Source organism: Haliaeetus albicilla, chromosome 27 (genome assembly GCF_947461875.1).
Source record: "Haliaeetus albicilla chromosome 27, bHalAlb1.1, whole genome shotgun sequence".
In the NCBI taxonomy this organism is placed as follows: domain Eukaryota; kingdom Metazoa; phylum Chordata; class Aves; order Accipitriformes; family Accipitridae; genus Haliaeetus; species Haliaeetus albicilla.
The window spans coordinates 21,907,425-21,926,552 of record NC_091509.1 but is presented as its reverse complement, the minus strand read 5'-3'; the positions used below and the strand labels follow the sequence as shown (position 1 = coordinate 21,926,552).

General features: G+C 46.8%; 1 protein-coding gene across 1 annotated transcript in view; it reads right to left on the bottom strand.

Moving 5' to 3' along the window:
- Positions 1-16,611, bottom strand: part of KCTD16 (potassium channel tetramerization domain containing 16) — a 91,224-nt gene extending 74,613 nt beyond the window's left edge. Inside the window, exons 1-2 of the mRNA XM_069772527.1 lie at positions 16,169-16,611; positions 14,783-15,913 (exon numbers count right to left, since the gene is read on the bottom strand). Coding sequence (XP_069628628.1) covers positions 14,783-15,614 — 832 coding nt within the window. The 5' untranslated portion in view covers positions 15,615-15,913; positions 16,169-16,611. The remainder of the gene's footprint in view (positions 1-14,782; positions 15,914-16,168) is intronic.
- Between the last annotated feature and the right edge of the window lie 2,517 nt (positions 16,612-19,128).

Below are 19,128 nucleotides of genomic sequence, written 5' to 3'. Positions count from 1 at the left end.
CCCGCATGGAGAAGAGCGGCAGCAAACCCCCATGGTAGAGCAGCCACCGATGCTCAGTCCCATGGGATGTGCCGGGGGGGGACACCCCAAGGTTCCCAGCAGGGAAAAAGAGACGGTGTAAAGCCATAACCTGCTCCCTGCAGCCAGGACCCAGCCACCAGCGGGCGGACCAAGGCCCCACCAGCCTGGAGATCTTCACCGGGCATGGAGAGATGGGGTCATTGCTGCTGTAAACTCCGGGGCCAGAGGGACACCCTCTTCCCATCCCACAGACCAGAGGGGCTGTGGTTTTGAAGTCAATGTTTCAAACACAGCATAAAGTGCAAGAAGTTAATATATCAGAGCTCTTTAATCCCCTCATTCAGAAGCAGCAACACAAACTTTCAAATATTTATGCTTGCGAGGGAGAAGGTGGCAGCCTGGATCAGTGCATTGTGCCTTTTCTCCGTCACTGCTTCACTCCCCATCAGGTAACCAGAGACAAAAAATACATTGTCTAAAGCAAGGAGGCAGCTGCAAGGATGCAATGGAGTCAGCTGCTCTCGTATACAGTGTTGTAATGTTTTCCCATGAAATATTCACTACTCATCCCCACTCGCCCTGTCCCCATTAGTACTTAAGCAGCTGAGCAGAGGAGAGGCTGATCCGTGCCCCTCGACGGCGCGGTGCTGGGCAGCCCCGGCACTGCACACAGCCTACCCTTCCCGGGTAGTCCGAGGAAAACCAAATTAGCTCAAACACCTCTGGCTATGGCACAGGCTTCTCGGTCAATGTCATTGGGATAATTATGGAAAATACTAATTATCAGAAATAGGTGGGAGGGCAATTTTTTGCGCTCCAGGGAATCCCAAAAGCGCTTTCTGCATCAACGCGGCTGCCCAAGCAAGAGGGGCCGCGCCAGCCCCACGGGGACGAGACATCTCGCAGCCTTTGGAGATGCACTCCAGCAGCACTCTGGTCTGCGGGCTGCCCAAGTGTCCCTGCAGCCCCCCAGCCAGCCCCCGCCGAACCCTCCAGCCCAGCTGCCACCAAAACCGTTCATATTCTCCACCGTTTCCCAAGAAGCCAAAAAAAAAAGCAACTGAGGGCCCCGAGTGGGGACTTGGTGAGATGGGGTCCCTGGGTGCCTGGTCCCTGCCATGGGAAAGTGCCTCCATGCCATTAGCACTGTGCTCCCAGACCCGCTGCGTTTTAAGGATGGGAACAGTGTCTTCTATATCACTGTGGGCTTTAACGAGCAGTAGGGAGATTTGCACATTTGCATGCAAGAGGAATGAGTAATGGCAGCAGGCACGAGGGAGGAATAAATGAACCTGATTATACCTCCACCTGCAGCTGGCGTCTTTGCCCTTATGCCATATGTTTGCATCGTCTTTCGTGGAAACCTCCCCTGCAGCCGATATTGCCAGGATGTACATGTGAAATGCATCAAGGACAGGTAATGGACTAAGATTTATTTTTGCTGGTCCAGTCACCTGATCACAATCAGACCTCAGAAATATGTTCTCCTGTTAGGACTAAGCTGGGTAGTCACTTACTCAATGATTTAACCCTTGGGAAATGTTGTTTTCCCCAATCTAAAGATCTCAAATACCTACAGCTTCTTTCAAATGCAGGAGGCACTGGGACTCTCCTGCTTTCTGGACTGAGCTCTAGATTAAACACCAACACCACAGACTGGCTCAAGCTTCCCTGTGACCAGCTGCACACAGCAAACACTCCTGCCGAGAAGGAAGATCAACAAGCCACGTCAAACCTCATCCCTCCGAGGAGACGCTACCAACTGCAGCCCCCAGTAGACATGAAGCCAAAGCAGAATCAAGGTTGGCACCCAGGAGACTTGCCTGAAACATATGCTCACAGGTCCTTCCCCTGGGTATGTGACATGGGGCAGGAGAAACAGTACGGAAAATGTACGCAGGTGCTTTATGCAAAACACTGGTATCTTTGCAAGGTGTAAAATATTCAGGTGGACATTAATAATTTTTAGCAGTAGACATTTTTTCTATAAAAGATTAAATAAGCTTATAAATTATGATGAAAACAGAACCCTGTGTTTCACGACAGGATTAGATAGCAAGTCTCAGATCCTTACTGGCGTAAAAGTGGGGTCAATCTGGATTGACTCCAGTGCAACCAAGACCAGAAACCCGCCCTAGCATCCTCGGTCACACCAGGTGTACGCGGCCCATTCAGCACTCCCCGCCTGCACCAGCCCTGCCTCGGGACTAATTGCCACGGGAGATTTCGGAGCGGCTGCCACCCCGCGAGCCCAGCACGGGACCTGCTCGCCCCAGGGATGGGTCGGCTTTCCCCTGGGGCGGGCTGGGCTGAGCACTCAGCACCGGCACCGCTGCAAAGCTCCGGTCTGCAACCCTGCCAGGCAGGTCCTCCTCCCCGCACCTCTCAAGGAGAGCAGGAACAGGTCTAAGGGGACATAAAAGGGCCACCGGGAAGGAAACAGTAAATCGAGAGAAAGAGGAGTTTTAGGCAGAAATTGGGCTGTTTTCAGTCTAAAGTTACAAGGAAAAGAGATTCTGAGAAGACTGGCACATGTGCACAGACACACACATACATGCATGCACACGCGCACAGGGAAAGAAAAATGACAAGTAGAGCAATAATAACAATAGTCAAAAAGTAATTTGTACTTAACCTGTTCAAAATAAAAATAACTAGTGTACAAGTTCACTCCTTGGACCATCTGCATCTCATAAGCATAAGTTAAAATCCTGACACCATCTGTTCAATTGGAATTTTAATACTGTACCAATATGCCAAATCACAATTATGCTAGCAAGGACAGCAGCCTCCTCATTTACCAAACAACTTACTGCCGTACTTTAATGAGACGGGGAATGAAAAGCAGCCAATTTGGAGCAAAATGAAACCAGGTGCTTATTGCTCACCCCAGGGTGGGGGAAACAGGCCCGGGCCATCAGTGACCTCCGGGAGCTGCCCTCACAGCCCTAACAGAAAAAGGCGGTTGGAGTAGGACATCTGAAGACTAAAAAATAAACAGAAAAAATTCTCTGGGTTCTCGTGGAATATATTTTGTTCTCTACAATGCAGCGCGTTTGCTGTACTGCAGAGTTGGCAGCCCCAACGAAGCCCTTCCAGAAGAGAGATCCATCACTGCCGTGATGAGGTTCAAGTCCCCTGACACTACCCCAACACCCTTCGTCGGGCCACGGCGGTGGACTGGACTGTCTGGTCTGGTCCTTCTGCACCTCATCAGGCATCAGCCACAGTCATCTCTGTTACTTCTGTTTGTCTCTGCGATGGAGCAAAGAGGAGACGCTGAGATCCCAGAAAGACCCAGAGTGGTTGGTATGGTGAATTCAGGGATGAGTTTTAATTCAATGGCAAAAAAGTGTCTTGCGAAGTGTCTAAAAAAACCTACCTTGCTAAATTAGCCTAGCGAGATTTATGCCATCTTTTAATTAATTATTACTAGAGAGGCTGTTGAAAGCCTTCGCATATTTTTTATTGGTCCTAGTGGGAAAAAATCTATTTTAAAATGGAAATTAATATAATATCTGCCCAGCCTTCTTCAGTGATTTTTTTTTTTTTTGCTTAGCAATATTGTAGAGTTACAAACCATACATCACGTCCTGTGCTTCTTAGGATCAATTTCTTCAAGAAAGAAAAACAGAAATGTGTTCCCTTACCACTGCAGGATATAAAGCAAATGAAACTGAGGGAGGGGAGGAAGGCAAAACACTGTCAAGCAAGTAAATCTTAAAGACGTAGCACATATCCATTTTTTCCTGATCAATGGAACTACGTAGGCATGTTCACAAAATTTAATTAAGTTCTGTTCCCCAAGAAATCTATGTGCAATGTTTCCCTGCAATTATTTATTTACTATCTGCCATGTAGCTTTTAGCTTTCATCCAGAAAATGATTGGTTTCCGCTGCATTTTCATCAGCAGGCGCACAGTAGAGAGGCTGCTTCCCAAACGGTTTGTGGGAAGGTTTGCTCTTCTTTTGCTGTCTGTAGGTTGACTGTCTTATTGCAAAGAAAAGCTATTAATGTATTTAGATGCACTTCAAGTACAATGCCGTCTGTATGAAAGCCACTAGGAAAAGTTGGAAAAGAAATGTACAAATGAACAAAATTCAGTTCCGCTGCCAGCAGCTATGAATGCGGGAGCCGTGACTGTGGCCTGTTGGCCTCCAGACTTGGTTTGATCCCAAGTCTGTTGCTGTTGTTGCTGGATTGCAAATACACAAACTCAAATCTCTGTGCTACCGCAGCAAACTTATCTGGGCATGGCACAGTGTGCAACACCCAGTCAAAGGGGATGGAAAACATCTCACGGCCAGGGAACAGTGCAGCCTCAGACAGGAGGTCTGAATCTCTTGGCTTATCTGTTGAAATCAAAGAGACTGCAGAGATGCCCAGGAAGAGGCAGACGAATCAGTCATCCTGCCCACACGAACAGGACTTGGCTGCTAATGTGCCACGTGCTTTGTACCAGACTGACTGGAAACACGTGGGCTGCTGTTAGAGAAGAAAGAATGCAATTATTAAGAGTTTCAAATGGATCATCATCTCCAGTCCTTCGAGTTTTGGCACAGGAAAGGTTATTCTGACTTCTTAAACCCAGAAAATCTCTATAAAGTAAATACTGACGCTTCCTAGGTACAAGTCAAGTATTTTGAAGATTTAAAAGTGGAAGTAAGTTAGAGCAGGGTTTGATTCTCCCTATTACTGACCTCCAATAGGTCTGCCAGTCTCAACGGGATGCAGGCTACCATATGCTGCCTAATCCCACACCTGGGAAATTTTGTTTTATTTTTATAATGGGAGGTGGACTCATTTGTATTCATTGCCCATTCTGCAAAAAAAAAAAAAAAGAAAAAAAATCCAAACCAACTTACAGATATAAAACAGGAAAAAAACTAGTTGTGACATCCATTTCTATTTTAAGTCCAAATAGTGTGACAATACTGTCCTTCTGGAAGTTATTTTATTTATTTATTTATTTCTATCATGAAGGACATCAAAACCCCTGCACAGAACAAATACTATTGCTACTAAATGTTCATCTTTGCAATAACATGTGAAAATGTTCTGAAATCAGAAGCACCCTCATTTGGGTTGGAAGAGGTGAACTGGCCTTAGCAAAAAGCCCACCTGGGGGCTGCAGCGGAGGAGCAGGGTGGGACCTGGTCTCTCCCCAGCAGTGCGGATGTCACCGAGTTGTGGAAATTCTTCCCACAGACCAAACTTAAACCAACTTTTCAATCCCTCTGCAAGAAATGGTGTCTTTTGACTTCTGCCTTCACCTACAGGGCTCTTTAAAGCAGCAGATTCTTTAATCAAATCCTTACTGGTGAAAGCATTTTTATCAGCATCCTTATTTAAATATTCTTTGTCTACTTAAAGTAAGGCAGACTAGCTTTCTATCTGCAGACTCTAAATTGAAGGAAGGGAATGCTTTAATCCTCACGTAATATAAGTGCATTGACTTGAAAGAATAGAGGATTCGTTCTCTTGAATGCTCACAAATGAATGAAATCAAGAACACCTAGAAACTACTCTTCCCCCAGCTAGGAAACACATGCTTTTGCATCTTGATAATTGTGGCTTCACTGGGGAAAGTAAAGACACCCTTGGGCTGCACGTGGTTTAGGTTAAACAACATCCAAGGGAATGAAAGAATTTATTCGAGCCATGGATACAAAACCTCTCTAACCTACAAGTCTTGTGGTTTAAGAGGTGATGACAGGATTGAAAGTCATTCTATCCAATACTGGCAGGAATGACAAAGAGGTAAATCAGTCAGAGAAAAGCGCTCAGGTTATAGCATGTCACGATCAAATTAATGAGACAAAAGGAACCCAACTTTCAAGAAATTGTCAGCAGCATGTTTCCGATAGTGACCTCTCAAGAAAGCACAGCTGTACTTAAATAAAATACATTGAATATATTTGCTATGTCAAACAGTGAGATATCTTCCATAGCAAACCTTTCTAATTAGCCAAACCACATGGGAGCATACACTTTTGTCAGAGTAAGAAGCAGTACAGGGATAATGCGCTGCAGAAATGCTTGGCCAGATCTTTAGCTGTCGTAGCTGGTGTGGCTCTACTGGGCTTAGCAGAGCTGTCATTAAACTGAGCTCTTCATATTTACTCTTCTGTCTATAAATATAACATTGAGAACAAATATTAATAATGCTAATAGATAATATAATAAATAGTATATTTATGCATAAAAATTATATTACCACTGACCACTATTGGCCCATTAATTCAGAAATAGAATTCCCGCTTTAATTCTGCAAGAGGACAGTGGTAATTTTTTGTCCCCACAATTATGCTGCAACATTGTACCCAAAGAAAAGACCAGGTACCCTCCTGAGGACCAGCTCCCTGTACTGACTTTGATGATCACCTAAAAACTAAGTAAACCAAAGAAAACCAAAGCCAACATACTTTTAAAAAAATCAGCAACTAATCAAATTCTTCCTTATTGATTTTTGCTTGTTATAAGCAAAGAGGTTTTAGATCTTCAGTGAAGCATCTCTTGTTTTTTCAGAAGCCCCAGTCTTCTGCACTGATGCCCAGCCTACGCTCATTTGCCATATGACAACACACTAAGGCAACGACATTGCAGGAGAATATTCTGTTCAAATTTTATATGAAAGCATCCATTATCGATACAGGTGTTATATTCAGTTTAAGTGATGACCAGTAATCACATTTTCATATGAGCATGCAAATTGTAAATTTGCAAAAAAGGCATCTTCACTTCCCAGTCTTGGGATTACCCTCTGCAATCCTTCTGGTCCTTTGTGGAACAAAACATTGGACTTTCCCACACTACCAGTGAAAACTCTGAGCTGAGAAAAATTCGGTAAAATTCCCTTTGTAGGAGCACAAATAAACATTTTTTCAAGCTCTCTGATGGCATGCTTTTTGCTCACTCAAGCTTTGCTCTGAGTTTTTGGCTTTGAGAATATTTAAAGTGCAAAATTCAGTCAAAATCAGCACATTCCATGGGGTTCTATTTCAGCCTGCTTTAATTCTGCTGTAAAAACATACTCTCATTCAGTTTGATGGAAATTCAGTCTGAAGTCTTGAAACAAGTCTCCAAATTATGCAGAGAGAGAATTTTTTCTTTAAATTTGGCTTGCAGGCCCTGGCCAAAGACTAATGCCCGAACAGCAGCCCTGGGTCTCCATTCCCACCTGCAGTCCAAGCTCAGAGCAAGGAGAAGAGCATCCCTCGGGCTGCTGTTCCCTCCAACGTAATTCTGTTCTTCTAGAAGCGCACACCAAAACTCGGGTTCATTTTCCTGCTTGAAATTAAAGGTTTGGGGATGTTGTAGTCTTTTTTCAACAAACTCCAGAGCCCCGTGTCCGGAGCACAGCTACAGAGATTTTCATATGCAGACTTGAAGGAGTTTGTTTTCCAGGTTTTCAGGATGGATTGCAAACCAGCATGGCCAACGTTTTCTTCACTATGTTTTCGGTAGAGAAATTTTTTTAGCTGCCTTAGTAGCTAATCAATGAGCTCCTATAAATCGCTAATCACTTTGTTAGTAGATTCAGAAGAAGCACTGGAAAATTTTTAACACTAGTGATTTATGAACCAGCTTCCTAAGTCCAACCAGTTATTACAGCTGCAGAGTGCTCACACCAACATTGGGCTTATGGATGGAAATGCACTTTACACAACTGATAGTCAATAGAAAGTGGTCAACAGGGTCACACTCTAATTGAACAGTTTATATTTATGGGTATTTCAACAGAGGTTATACCCAGCTATTGAAATGTAAAAAGTATTTGCACAATTCTACACTTCTCGCTTTCTTTTAAACGTTATTAGAAAACTAATATAACAAGCTAATTTGGGAAGACTATGGAACAGCCTACACAGTACTCTGATGCCCAGTATACTGCTGTTCGTTCTCTATTTTATTTACCCAGATCCTACGAACAGAGGTAAAACTGGGGGTCACTCATTCCAAAAGAAAAGTCCAAAGCTCTTAGGAAGGTCTTAGTAAGGGCCATTAGCACAGAAATAAATACCAGCCTCCTACACTGGACCAGTGAAGGGAGACGTTATCTTATGCACTAAGCTTTTAAATGCATATTCATATTTAGACCTGAATCTTTGTGGACTTAAGAGGCATTGCAGGTGTTCAGCACTTCCCAAATGATCAAAATAACATGCTCCCTTACATCGTCAGATTTGAAGCTTGAGCTCCAATGTTCCTTAAGCACTTGGGTTAACATTAGGAGGCATAATAAGGGCAGCAATGTTTTACTGTATTCCAGTATTAACTTGAGCACGCCTTCTGAAAGTAGTGGGGGAAATCACTCGAGCAGGATCCTTTGGACTGGCCACCTCATTCGCCATTACGCTTTAGTGACAAGTTCAAGCAATTCCTCCAAGTCTAACTCACTTCAGCCTATTTTCTTCCTTTACAAAAAATATGGGTTTGAGCAAGTTTCATAAAAGGTTATTCTTGCTCTTTGCAAAGACATAATTTAGATTTTGCTTCTTGTCTCTGTATTTACTGTATGTTAGCCTTGAACTTGAAAAGCTGAAAAAAAAGGAGAAGAAACTGAGAAAATGTTGTGGTTACAAATTTAAACAAATCCAGGATGGCTGGAAAGAAAAAAACCCAACCTGCTGCAAGGAAGTGTTTGTCTGTGTGTACAATATGTTGCTGATATTCATTGAATGGCAAATATCTGTGTTGTGTTTTCTTATTTACACTCCTTTGCTCTTTCAGATTTTGTTTTCATAAGAACCACAACTACATTTCAGCAAATTTTAGAAAGGACAGACCTCACCAGGCTGAATAAAGCTGCAGAAAACCGGCTGGTGGGAGCCATTCCACGCCGCTCCGCACAGAGCAGCCCTGGGACACTGGGTCACTTCCACTCGTAATTCTCCCGTCCCAGGGCAACAGGCCAGGCATTCCCTGTTTCCACACCTCCCTGGGACACCCGTGGGGGAATATCTCACTGGCACACGTCTACTTTTATTACAGCAAACCCCTCCTCTGATCAGTCTACCGAAACAGTGCTCTGGGACCTCATGCGCACTGTTCCTGGAAAACATCCAGCTCAAGACTGCAGTTTAAAATACACTGATTTTTTTTTTTTCCCCCTCTAAGTGCCAGCCCTCCCTGGTTAATCCTTTAGTCATTACAGTCTGTTTCTGGATCACAGAGCAGCAGCAGGCATGCAAGCCTGACAGGTGAGGTTGTGCCTCCAGTCCATACCTGTTGGTCCTGCCGCAGCAGAAGTGGTGGCTGGGGGCAGCGAGGATGCGACCGCAGCCTGCGCCCGTGGCCAGGCCCTCACTTCACCGAACCCTGCGCAAATATTTCCACCGCCTCCCCAATACCTGCACCGCACGAAGCACACACAGCCCTCCTGACAGCTTGGAAAAAGAGGGATGCAAACACCAGACTGAAACCCACTCAACAACTTCTTTGGGCAGTGCTGGTTTTGTCTCCTGAACTCACAAACCCCCTTCCACTGCAGAGGCCAGCACGGACATGGGACAGAGGGACAGGGACTTTGCTTTGCAGGAAATCTGCCTAGCTGCTGCGCGGGTGACAGCGGGAGGATTTGCATTGCCCAGTGGTATTTTGGAGCAGCAAGGTTACAGACCTGTATAATCATGCTAAACATCTATCTCAAACATTCAAGTCGAGGAAGATCATAACCAAAGGGCTATGAAACAACCAGCCGTGCCGTAAAACCTGGGTAGAGACAAAGGCCAGTACCCAAAAGCCATCCTTGCCGGTTCCTGAACATCACTATCCGTACATTGTTAGAATGAACTCTGAGTCCTATATCCAACCAACATTTTTACCAATTTTTACTTCAGTTATCCATTAAGCTGGAGATTTTTAGTCTGATCTAACAGTCAGATTTGACACTATTGGTTTCTAATAAATTATAGCATTTTTCATCTATGGAATAACTCTTATCAAACCAACAAAATCTACAGGCTTTTCGGTCTGCCATGACAAACTAGGAAAAAATCAACCATCACTCAAGTCTGACCAAAAAAGCTCAGAGCAAGGTCCTTCTGACATGAATATGCTAGCAGACTTGGCTGACTACAGCCCTACCGCCTGCAGACGAGCATCCTTCTGAGAGAGAATTTTGTTTGGCAAGACGGACCAGACTCACTGATGATGACAATAAATTACCTGCAAACAGAAACATCTCTTGTCAACAGGAGAGGAAGCTTGCATTATTCATTGGATTAGACTTTGTTATCTTTTGGGACATTTTGATCTTCACTGATTTAAAACTAGACAGAACCAACTACTAGAACATAGAACGGTATCAGTTTAAAGAGAGGGGGAACTGGTGATATTCTAGCAAGTGAAAAGCACACTCAGCCTGCATCGTCTTGAAAGAGTAAGGTGAGAAGGCCAAAATTTACAACTGTCCCTAGAGCAAGTAGAGGCAGCATATGTCCTTCAGGAGCAAGAGCCTTGTTAATTAATTTTTGGCTTTCAGAGCTACAGTGCCAGGAGTGTCTCACATCTTTGAACATCTGCAGGTGCTTGAGCTGCTCCGCATGTGCAGATGTGAACTGGCCAGGGCAAGGCAAGGCTTAAGCAAATCAGGCCACTGTCCTGATTTTCTCATGCTTGCTCAGACTTTGAAGCACGGCCTTAGGAAGCGGGGACAGCCATCTGTCTAAATCCCCATATTCTCTTCTGCTAGTGAACTTGAAGGAGCATATGTCAACCCCCCTCCACCTGCTTGTTGCAGGAAAACATTTGGGTTAAACTGAAGGCTTGACGTATCTAACGAATTATCCCTCACCGTGTCTTGGTGTAGTTGTCAGTACCCACATCTTTTCCCTAGTTCTTTCTCTCCAGATTGTGTGTGAATTTTCTCTCCTTTTCCTCCATCTGTACTTCTTCTATATTTGCTCCTTTTTGCCTAGTAGCTCTCATCTGCCCCCGCTTTATTGCTCCAGCTGAGCAGAGGGCAACCTGCTTGTCGTGGTGCTGACTGCGCTCCTTGTTGGTGCTACCCACAGCTGTGCTGGGAGCCACGAGAGTAAAAGCAAAGGGTTTGATGTGATATATTAGAGTTAAGATCTCCCCTCTGTACTGTGAACAGTTCTGAGAGCCTATTGCAGTCTCAGCCACTGACAAGCAGAGAGAGAAGGGATGTGGCATCAGGGTTTTGGGGGCAATAGCAATATGCAGACAGGGGCTGCCATGCAGTTTCTCCCCAGCCCATCCCACTGCCATGTCACTCGGTTCCTAGCTGCTCGGCAGACACATGCATGCAGCCTGCCATGTCGCTGATCTGAAGCTAAAGCCTTCTCTGTTTCCAACCTGTTATTTCGCTCTTCTGGCAATCACAACATCCACGTGCAGGACTGTCACCCTCAGTCCTGGCAATGCTGCAAGATTGGAGCGAGGCAAAAAGAGCTGGTTTGTAAGTTATTGGAGGTGGTGAAAAAGAGCGTGCTGCTGCCGCTGTGAAGTCAGGAATGGGGCCAGGCTACAAAAGGCTGAGCCAGCCCATATGGTTTAACACCCCTCACCCCTGCCACAACATTTACCAGATGTTCCAAGTGCACATTTTTGATTCATCCCATCGTAAAGGTTGAAAACATTTAAAAATTAAGATCCAAGCACAGGCTAACACCCTCTTCAAAAATGAGAGTGTTTGGAGATGAGGTTTTACTTTAAGAGAGATCATCAAAACAACAGGGGGGTGGAACCCACAAAATGGTTCAAGTCAGAAATCCAACCTTAGCCGGTATAAAATTTAAGTAAACGTCTTTGACGTAAGAGAAACTGGATGGAGAGAAAATGCCTGAGCAGAACCTCACCTCCTTTCCTCAACTCATCCTCCACCTGTGAGCAGGAGCCAGGCTGTGACTCCTGCCTACCCACCACGCAGGAACTGCGTTTCAAAGAATTGTTTAATTATGGCTCTAATGTATTAACACAGTCTGTCTCCAAACCTTCCTTTGCATCGGCCTATTTGAAACTGGAGTGGAGCCCAGCCGCGCTCCGAGGATTGCACTGTCATCCCAAGTGCCGGCTTTGCAGCCCATCTTGCCACCCACTCAGCAAAGCAGCTGCAGGTTTGCTGTACTGGACGCTTTCTGCATGCCCTGCATTTCGGGAAAACCTCCTCCACAGAGAACATGAATCTCCCATTAGCCTTAATAGCACCTGAATTTGAACAAGGGGAGAAAACGTCATACAATATTAATGGTGCAATTCTGTTAATAGCACACACTGTACCCATGTGAGTAGCTGTGCAGTTTACACCCTCTTCGGTCCAGCTGATCTACTTTCAAAAGGATTTGCACAGGAAGAATGTTCTTTATCTTCTTGCCAACCACAGGCATTTACCTTCTGAGCAGTATTTGGAGCACACAATGTATTTGGTGTATCAAAAAAAATATTCCTCCCTCTATCCTTCCTCCTTTGGAAATAAGCATCCTTTCCCAGCTCTGAAGAGTCCAACTGTGCATTTCACAGGATCTACTAAGCAGCTCTGCAAAGACCACCTCCGCATCTACCTAACCAGTTGTATTAGACACCTCCCATGTTTAGGCCCATTAACCTGATCACAACGGCTTGATGAATTAATGCTTATATAGACACAGTTGGCAGCTTCTAATTAAATAATTATGGCTAAGCAGCTGCAGAGAAGTTGTAATGCTCCACTGGAAAGCCAGATGTCAATTTTATTGGTCCTCAAAGTTTCAAATGAAATGATTTAGTGAAATTTGGGAAGGCAGTTCTTTTGCTCCAGATGAATTCTGTAGATACCGTGCCTGCTCTCAGGTTGACTGGCTGCAGCCAGACCCCAAGCACGCAGCCAGAGAACCTCTGCAGCCCACCAGCAGCTCTTATCGCAGCAAGCAGCAAATGGCACAGAGCCTAACAGAACGATTCGGATTGAGATAGAGGAGAGTGGTTTGGCATCACGGTCACTGCTTTAGCTTTTACCTAGGGAAGGACCCTTTGAAAAATCCATCTCTGAAACCGTATCAGTGTCAAAAATCCACAAAACTGATATGAGCCAAACGCAAAGCCTGTTGAACTGGGTAAGAGTCTTTCCAGGAACTTTCATTGGACTGGGCTTTCCCTGCACTGATGAGAGAAGATTTTGTGGCACCTACTCGAGTTTCACTCTCCAAAATTTCTAAGGTCCCTCTCATCTCAGTACCTAACCCTAGCTGTAGTGATGCGGAAGCAATGAGCAATCCTTGACAGTAAAAATTTGAGTAATATGAAAATCAGGAGTCTGTGTTTGCTAAGTCATGCAAAAGCTACGTTCATCCTCTCTTCAATTAGGAAACCATTGTGCCTATAAGGAACTTAGATTTTTTTCTGATTTTAAATATAAATGCAAACACAATTTATTCTAATCCATTCCTATAACTACACTAATTCTCCTTGTATAACTTGTACAAGACACTATGATTTCAAACAGAAGAAGCCTAATAATAGAAATCATCCATCCCTGTCAGAATATAAGCGGATCCATGACCTTAGAACCATTTTGCTAAGAAATCCAGCTAGAGAACTAATTTTAAGTAAATCTATGCATGTCAAAAATACAGATGGCTTTTCAGGATGCTGACTTAGGCATCATTACATAAGCAGATTAGGGCTGCCTGTTGAGCCCAGACACAAGAGTAGATGGCGCTGAATCTAGTATTACACACAAACTATTCACTTCCCGATACATCTTTCATCTAAAACTTTTGTCAGCTCTCCACGCTACTGAGCCTGCTAACTGTAAGCACCGCACACAGCGCAGCAGGTCTGCCAGCAAAGCATCATCCTGCTCTAAACCCTACTGCCCAAAGCAGCAGCTGGCTAAAGCCCATTTCTACAAATGGACTGGGGAAATGTTCCATCCTTCACCCTTTTGAAATGAAAATGGAGGAAAACAGCCTCACGAACCTCTCAAATATTTAAGCACAGCAGTTGTGGAATGATTTTCTGATACAGAATTATAGAATCAAAATTACCCTTGTGTTACCATTGGTAACGGTGCCTCTACCTGAATATCAGCTTAGAAAGTTAATGAGCTTGCTAGAGCTATCAGCTAAAATTACCACAACAGTATGTGATCTGATGTGATTGCGGTAAGCAGGGCAGATTCTTCTCATTATGAGGGTAGTTTGTTTTCAATAGGCATGTTGCATAACAAGGCACAGCAACTTGCCTCTCTCTGCTCTGAGCCCTCATTTCAGAGCACATCAGCTGGCTCCGAGCAGACCCCCTGTTGAAAAGCAGCCAGAGGGACAGGATTTTGTTTTCCCTTCCCTGCATGTAAGTGTGTCAGGTTTGTTGACAGATGGCTTGGCTGACTGTGCTTGACTATTATCAAGCAGCTATTACCTTTGCAAATTGAATCCCATTTGAAGATTTTCTGTAATTAAATCTGCAGTGTGTTTGCAAGGCTTATATTGCATCCCGCACGTACTCGGGAAGCGTGCAAGGCAGTCAGATGGCTGATGTACACAGCCAGAGACATCAGCATCCTCCAGCCATGGGGATGGGCAGCTTTTGGCAGTCTGTGCTGCCACCTAGCCAAGACCAAGCCATTGAGTTCAGCCTTGCTTTACGTTTCGAAAGCTTAAACTGAACCGTATCCCCCCGGATCTAAAGAAAGCCTTAGTCGGCGGCAGACACGAGGAAATTTGTGCTCTTTGTGCTTTGAGAATTGTACAGTCAACGGAAGAGAGCAGCTTAAAACAGGTAGTTGCAGTTCGCTCAGAAGTGTCTTGTACTTACGGTAGAAGACATATTCAGTGTAGCTGGACCAGACCTTGTCGTCTGTGTACTGGTTGACAAAGGAAGCCGTCACCGAGGAGTTACAGGCCACCATGTGGAATCCACACTCGGACAACATGTCAAAAGCCCTCTCTAGGTGCTTGAACTTGAGATAAAACCTGGAGGTGTACCTTTCTGGAGCCCTGTCTGGGTCTCTGCTTTCATTCAGACTTTCTCCAAAGACCTCTTTGACCAGAGCAATCCTTCCACAAACCAAAATCCTTGGGACTCTCCTGAATTTGGCATCTGCTTGGCTCTCCCTGCCAATAGTGCACGACCCCCGGTACCCGATGGTAATGAATCCCCACTTCCGATCAGGCGGTAAGAGCGATGAGGGTGGGCATATTCTCGTGTCACTGCCTTGGGAGACCTCTTCATAGTCACTGTGGCAATAATCATCGGGGCTTTGCTTGTTGTCATCAGGAGTCAGGAGTTTGACCAAGTCCGGGAGCTGGAAGTACTCAGCCTCCCTCTTGAGCCTTCCCTTCTCTGGGAAGTGGTCAGGCAGAACCACTTGCTTGTCCCTGAGATAGTCCAGAATATAGCGGAAGAGGAAACCATCTCTGTCGATGAAGAATCTTCCCTTGGAGTCCTTGGCCAGATCGTTGGCTGTCTCTCTCTTTGGGGTGAACATTTTCCACAGCAGGGAGTGAGGGGTACCAACCAAGGTGGAGTGGCGAGTGAAGTAAACCTGGCCGCCCACGTTTAGCTCCACTACCTCCGGGAAGGAGTGCAGCCCAGTCCCCTGCTCTCGAGAAGGAAGGTAAGTCCTGCAGTTGCCACTTAGAGCCATTGTACTTTAAAACAGCAGCACGAAGCAGCAGGACTATCAATCACAGCAAAGTGTAGAATAAGGCTCCCAACATTAAGGAGAAACAGGGGGGAAAGGGGAAGTGAGAAAAGAAAAATAGCCAAAAGGTTTGCTTAAAAGAAATCTGAACTGTCCATGAGTGACAGTGTGGCAGAAGTGGCTTATACCCTAAGTCAGAGGGGCTGGAGAGCAATCGCTTCATGAAATGCAATCACATCATTAGATCTTCCAACAAAGCCATCAAAATCAAGGTCAAGCCAAGCCTATGGTCATTCACAGGTCTGTCGAAAGGGAAAACAAAATAAGACACAAATTATTCTTTTAAGCAGAGAAAAGCAGATCAGTTTAGAAAGCCGAGCTAGATCTCCTGCTAAATAGGTCTATTTTTTTGCAAGTTCTATGCTTCTTTTTCACAAGTACCAATCAATGGAAGGACTACATACGACTCCACCGTTTAAAAGAAAATACACACTTCATCTTTAAAGAAACATCTAATTTAGACATGCACACGAGGGAACAAGAACAGCGAGTCTTACCTTGGTTACAATTAATGCATAGCTCTTGTAAAGGAAAGCAAAATTTCAAGACACTCGGAACATGCACACAGGCACACAGAGTCCAGTTAGTATGAAATCCGATCCCCGCAACGGACAGCAAAGGCAAGAGAAGTGCTCGGAGCAACATCCGTGTAGATCTCAAGAGTTAAACCGAGTCACAGGAAAGTTAACCGTGGCAGGTGACGAGAGAAACCAATACACACAGCGCGATGGGGGAGAAGGAGAAGAAAAAAAGAAAAAAAAAAAAAAGCCGCAACAACCCCCCCGAATGAATCCGGCCGGGCTCAGTGAGGGCGGGCAGGGCAGCGCGGGGGGCGCGCCGTTTCGGCTGGCTCAGATGACTTGCAGAAACCCCGCAGCCTGCGCTAAGGGCTGGCGGGCTCCGGCGGCTCCCGCGGCGGCAGCCAGCCGGGCAGCGCGGCCGGCGGCGCGCCCATGTCCCCGCCGGGACCGGAGCCGGAGCCGGGACCGGGACCGGGGCCGGGGCCGGGGCCGGGGCGCTGCGGGGCCGCCCCGCTCCGCTCCGCTCCGCTGCGCCGGGCCGGGCCGGGCCGTGGGGTCGCTCCCGCGCCCCTGCGCCGCGCTGCGCGGCTCTGCTCAGCGGCGCGGGGAGGGGAGCGCGGAGGGCGATGCCGATTGCATCATCTTAAAGGAGTCGGGCCGGGATGGGCGCCCCGGGCCGGGGCCGGGCCAGCGGCGGCACCGGGGCCGCTGCCGGGGGCTGCGGGAGGGGCCGCAGCCCGCCCGGCTCGAGTTGGGGGAAAAGTTCCTCCCCGCTCCGCCCCTCGCCGGCCCCCGCCGGCCGGCAGCGCCCGGCCCCCGCCCGCCCGCCGAAACGGGGCCTCTCCCGGCTCCGCGCGGACAACGGCGGCGGGCTCAGCCGGCGACGCGGGCGGGCAGGGCGGGAGCGCCCGGCGGGTGGGGGCTGCCGGCACGCACGCCCGTGGCTTTCAGGCAGGACCGCGATTTTATCACGCTGCTGGCGCTCCTCATCTCCCCAGCGGCGACCCGGCAAGGGCAGGAGCCGGCAGCGAGGCGATCCGCCGAGGGAGGAGGTGGGACCCCCAAGGAGGCTCGGCGCGGCGGGAGCGGCCCCGCACCGACTTTATCTGTCGGGTCTTTAACGGGGCGGGGGAGAGCGGCTCCGCGCCCGCCCCGCGCTGCCCGCGCCCCGTGGCCGCGGCGGCACCGCCACCTCGCGTCCGCGGCGGCGATCGCGCAGGATCGGCCCGGCTGCTCTTCCCGGGTCAAGCGCTGCGGGAAGAGGAGGAGAGCTGCACGGGAGCGGGGCTGCGGGAAGAGGAGAGTTGAACGGGAGCGGAGCTGCGGGACTGGCGGTGCGGGCTGCTGCCGCTGCTGGGTGTGGGCTCCGGGTCGGTAAATCGGACCCCCCCCACACACACCGGCCCGCTCCGCTCGGCGGAACGTTAAGCAGCTGCCTCACGTTAAATAAGCACGGGGCAAAACACCCGCTGCAATTAAAGCCATGAAGCTGCTTAAAGAGCTCACCGAATCGCGACCACAAGACGCGGCCCACCAGCGAATTCACGGCTGGTCATGCAGGGGTTACAGGGAAGTCCAGCTTTCTGTCTAGCACACATCAGTTCTGGGCAAAAATAGGTTGGTCAGCATGATAAAGGTACGGTAAAATAAAGCCTTTTACTCAAACGCTAACCAAAACCTGGAGGGGAAGCTTTAGAGTGAAATCCTTGTGTGAGGAAGTCACCACGCGCAGATAGTTTTTGCTGACTGCACTTAAGCTGCAGATAGTTCAGCGAGAGTCTTCCGAAAACATGGCTATAATTTAAAAAAAACAAAAACCACATCATGCTAATGTAAAAAGTACAACTTTCAGGGCTAGGGCAGAAAATCATTGATTTCTATACTTAAAAACTTTTCAAATTCAAACCTGAGAGTTGAACAGTTAATCAAACCCTCAATTTTTACCCTTAATTCTGAAGCAACTGCTGGGCTCCTGAGCCAAGGTTCTGTCTCTGACTTCTGTATCTAATTTCTAATTTTTAAACCAGCAGAATCTGGTACTACTACAGAGAATGCTCATTGTATCTCAGAAAGAGAAAAGACAAAGCATTTTGCATCTTCCCTTGCAGTTCTGATAGACCAGCTGAGGAAGTACTCGCCAAGTGCTCCATAACCATTACAAGGAGGATTTAAAGGTGTGATATGGGAACACATTAACTTAGATGTCTTCGTTACTTTTTTAAGAGTCTGGTACAGTCAACGCATACGGGCTTTAACATCTACATGACCAGTCAGATGAAATGATAGCTTCTTTGGGGATTTAAGAACCATAGAATGAATCCCAGAATGGTTTGGGTTAGAAGGGACCTTAAAGTTCATGTAGTTCCAACCCCCCTGCCATGGGCAGGGACACCTTCCACCAGACCAGGTTGCTCAAAGCCCCATCCAACCTTGAACACTTCCAGGGATGGGGCATCCACAGCCTCTCTGGGCAACCTGGTCCAGTGTCTCACCACCCTCACAGTAAAGAACTTCTTCCTTACATCTAATCTAAATCTACCCTCTTTCAGTTTAAAGACATTACCCCTTGTCCTATCACTACGTGCCCTTTTAAAAAGCCCCTCTCCTGCTTTCTTGTAAGCCCCCGTTAGGTACTCATTAGTGCTGCCCCGGTTCAAAGCAAGGAGCATTGCATCAGCTTTTTCAAATATTTTAGTTATTAATGTTAGTTAATATGCTGTAATAATATTTAAATCAACTTTCATAAATCCAGTGATGCCATATTGGCAGGGCTTGAAGAATCAATTCACTCTCCCCAGTAAAAACTAATCTTGTTCAAACAAGCACCGAAGCCATTTGTGATCACACAGCATGGTAAAGATCCAAACCACCAAGGCAGGGGGATAAAGACCACCTGGGCAGAATTTTTCAGGGGTGAGTGGAGACAACACAGTAAG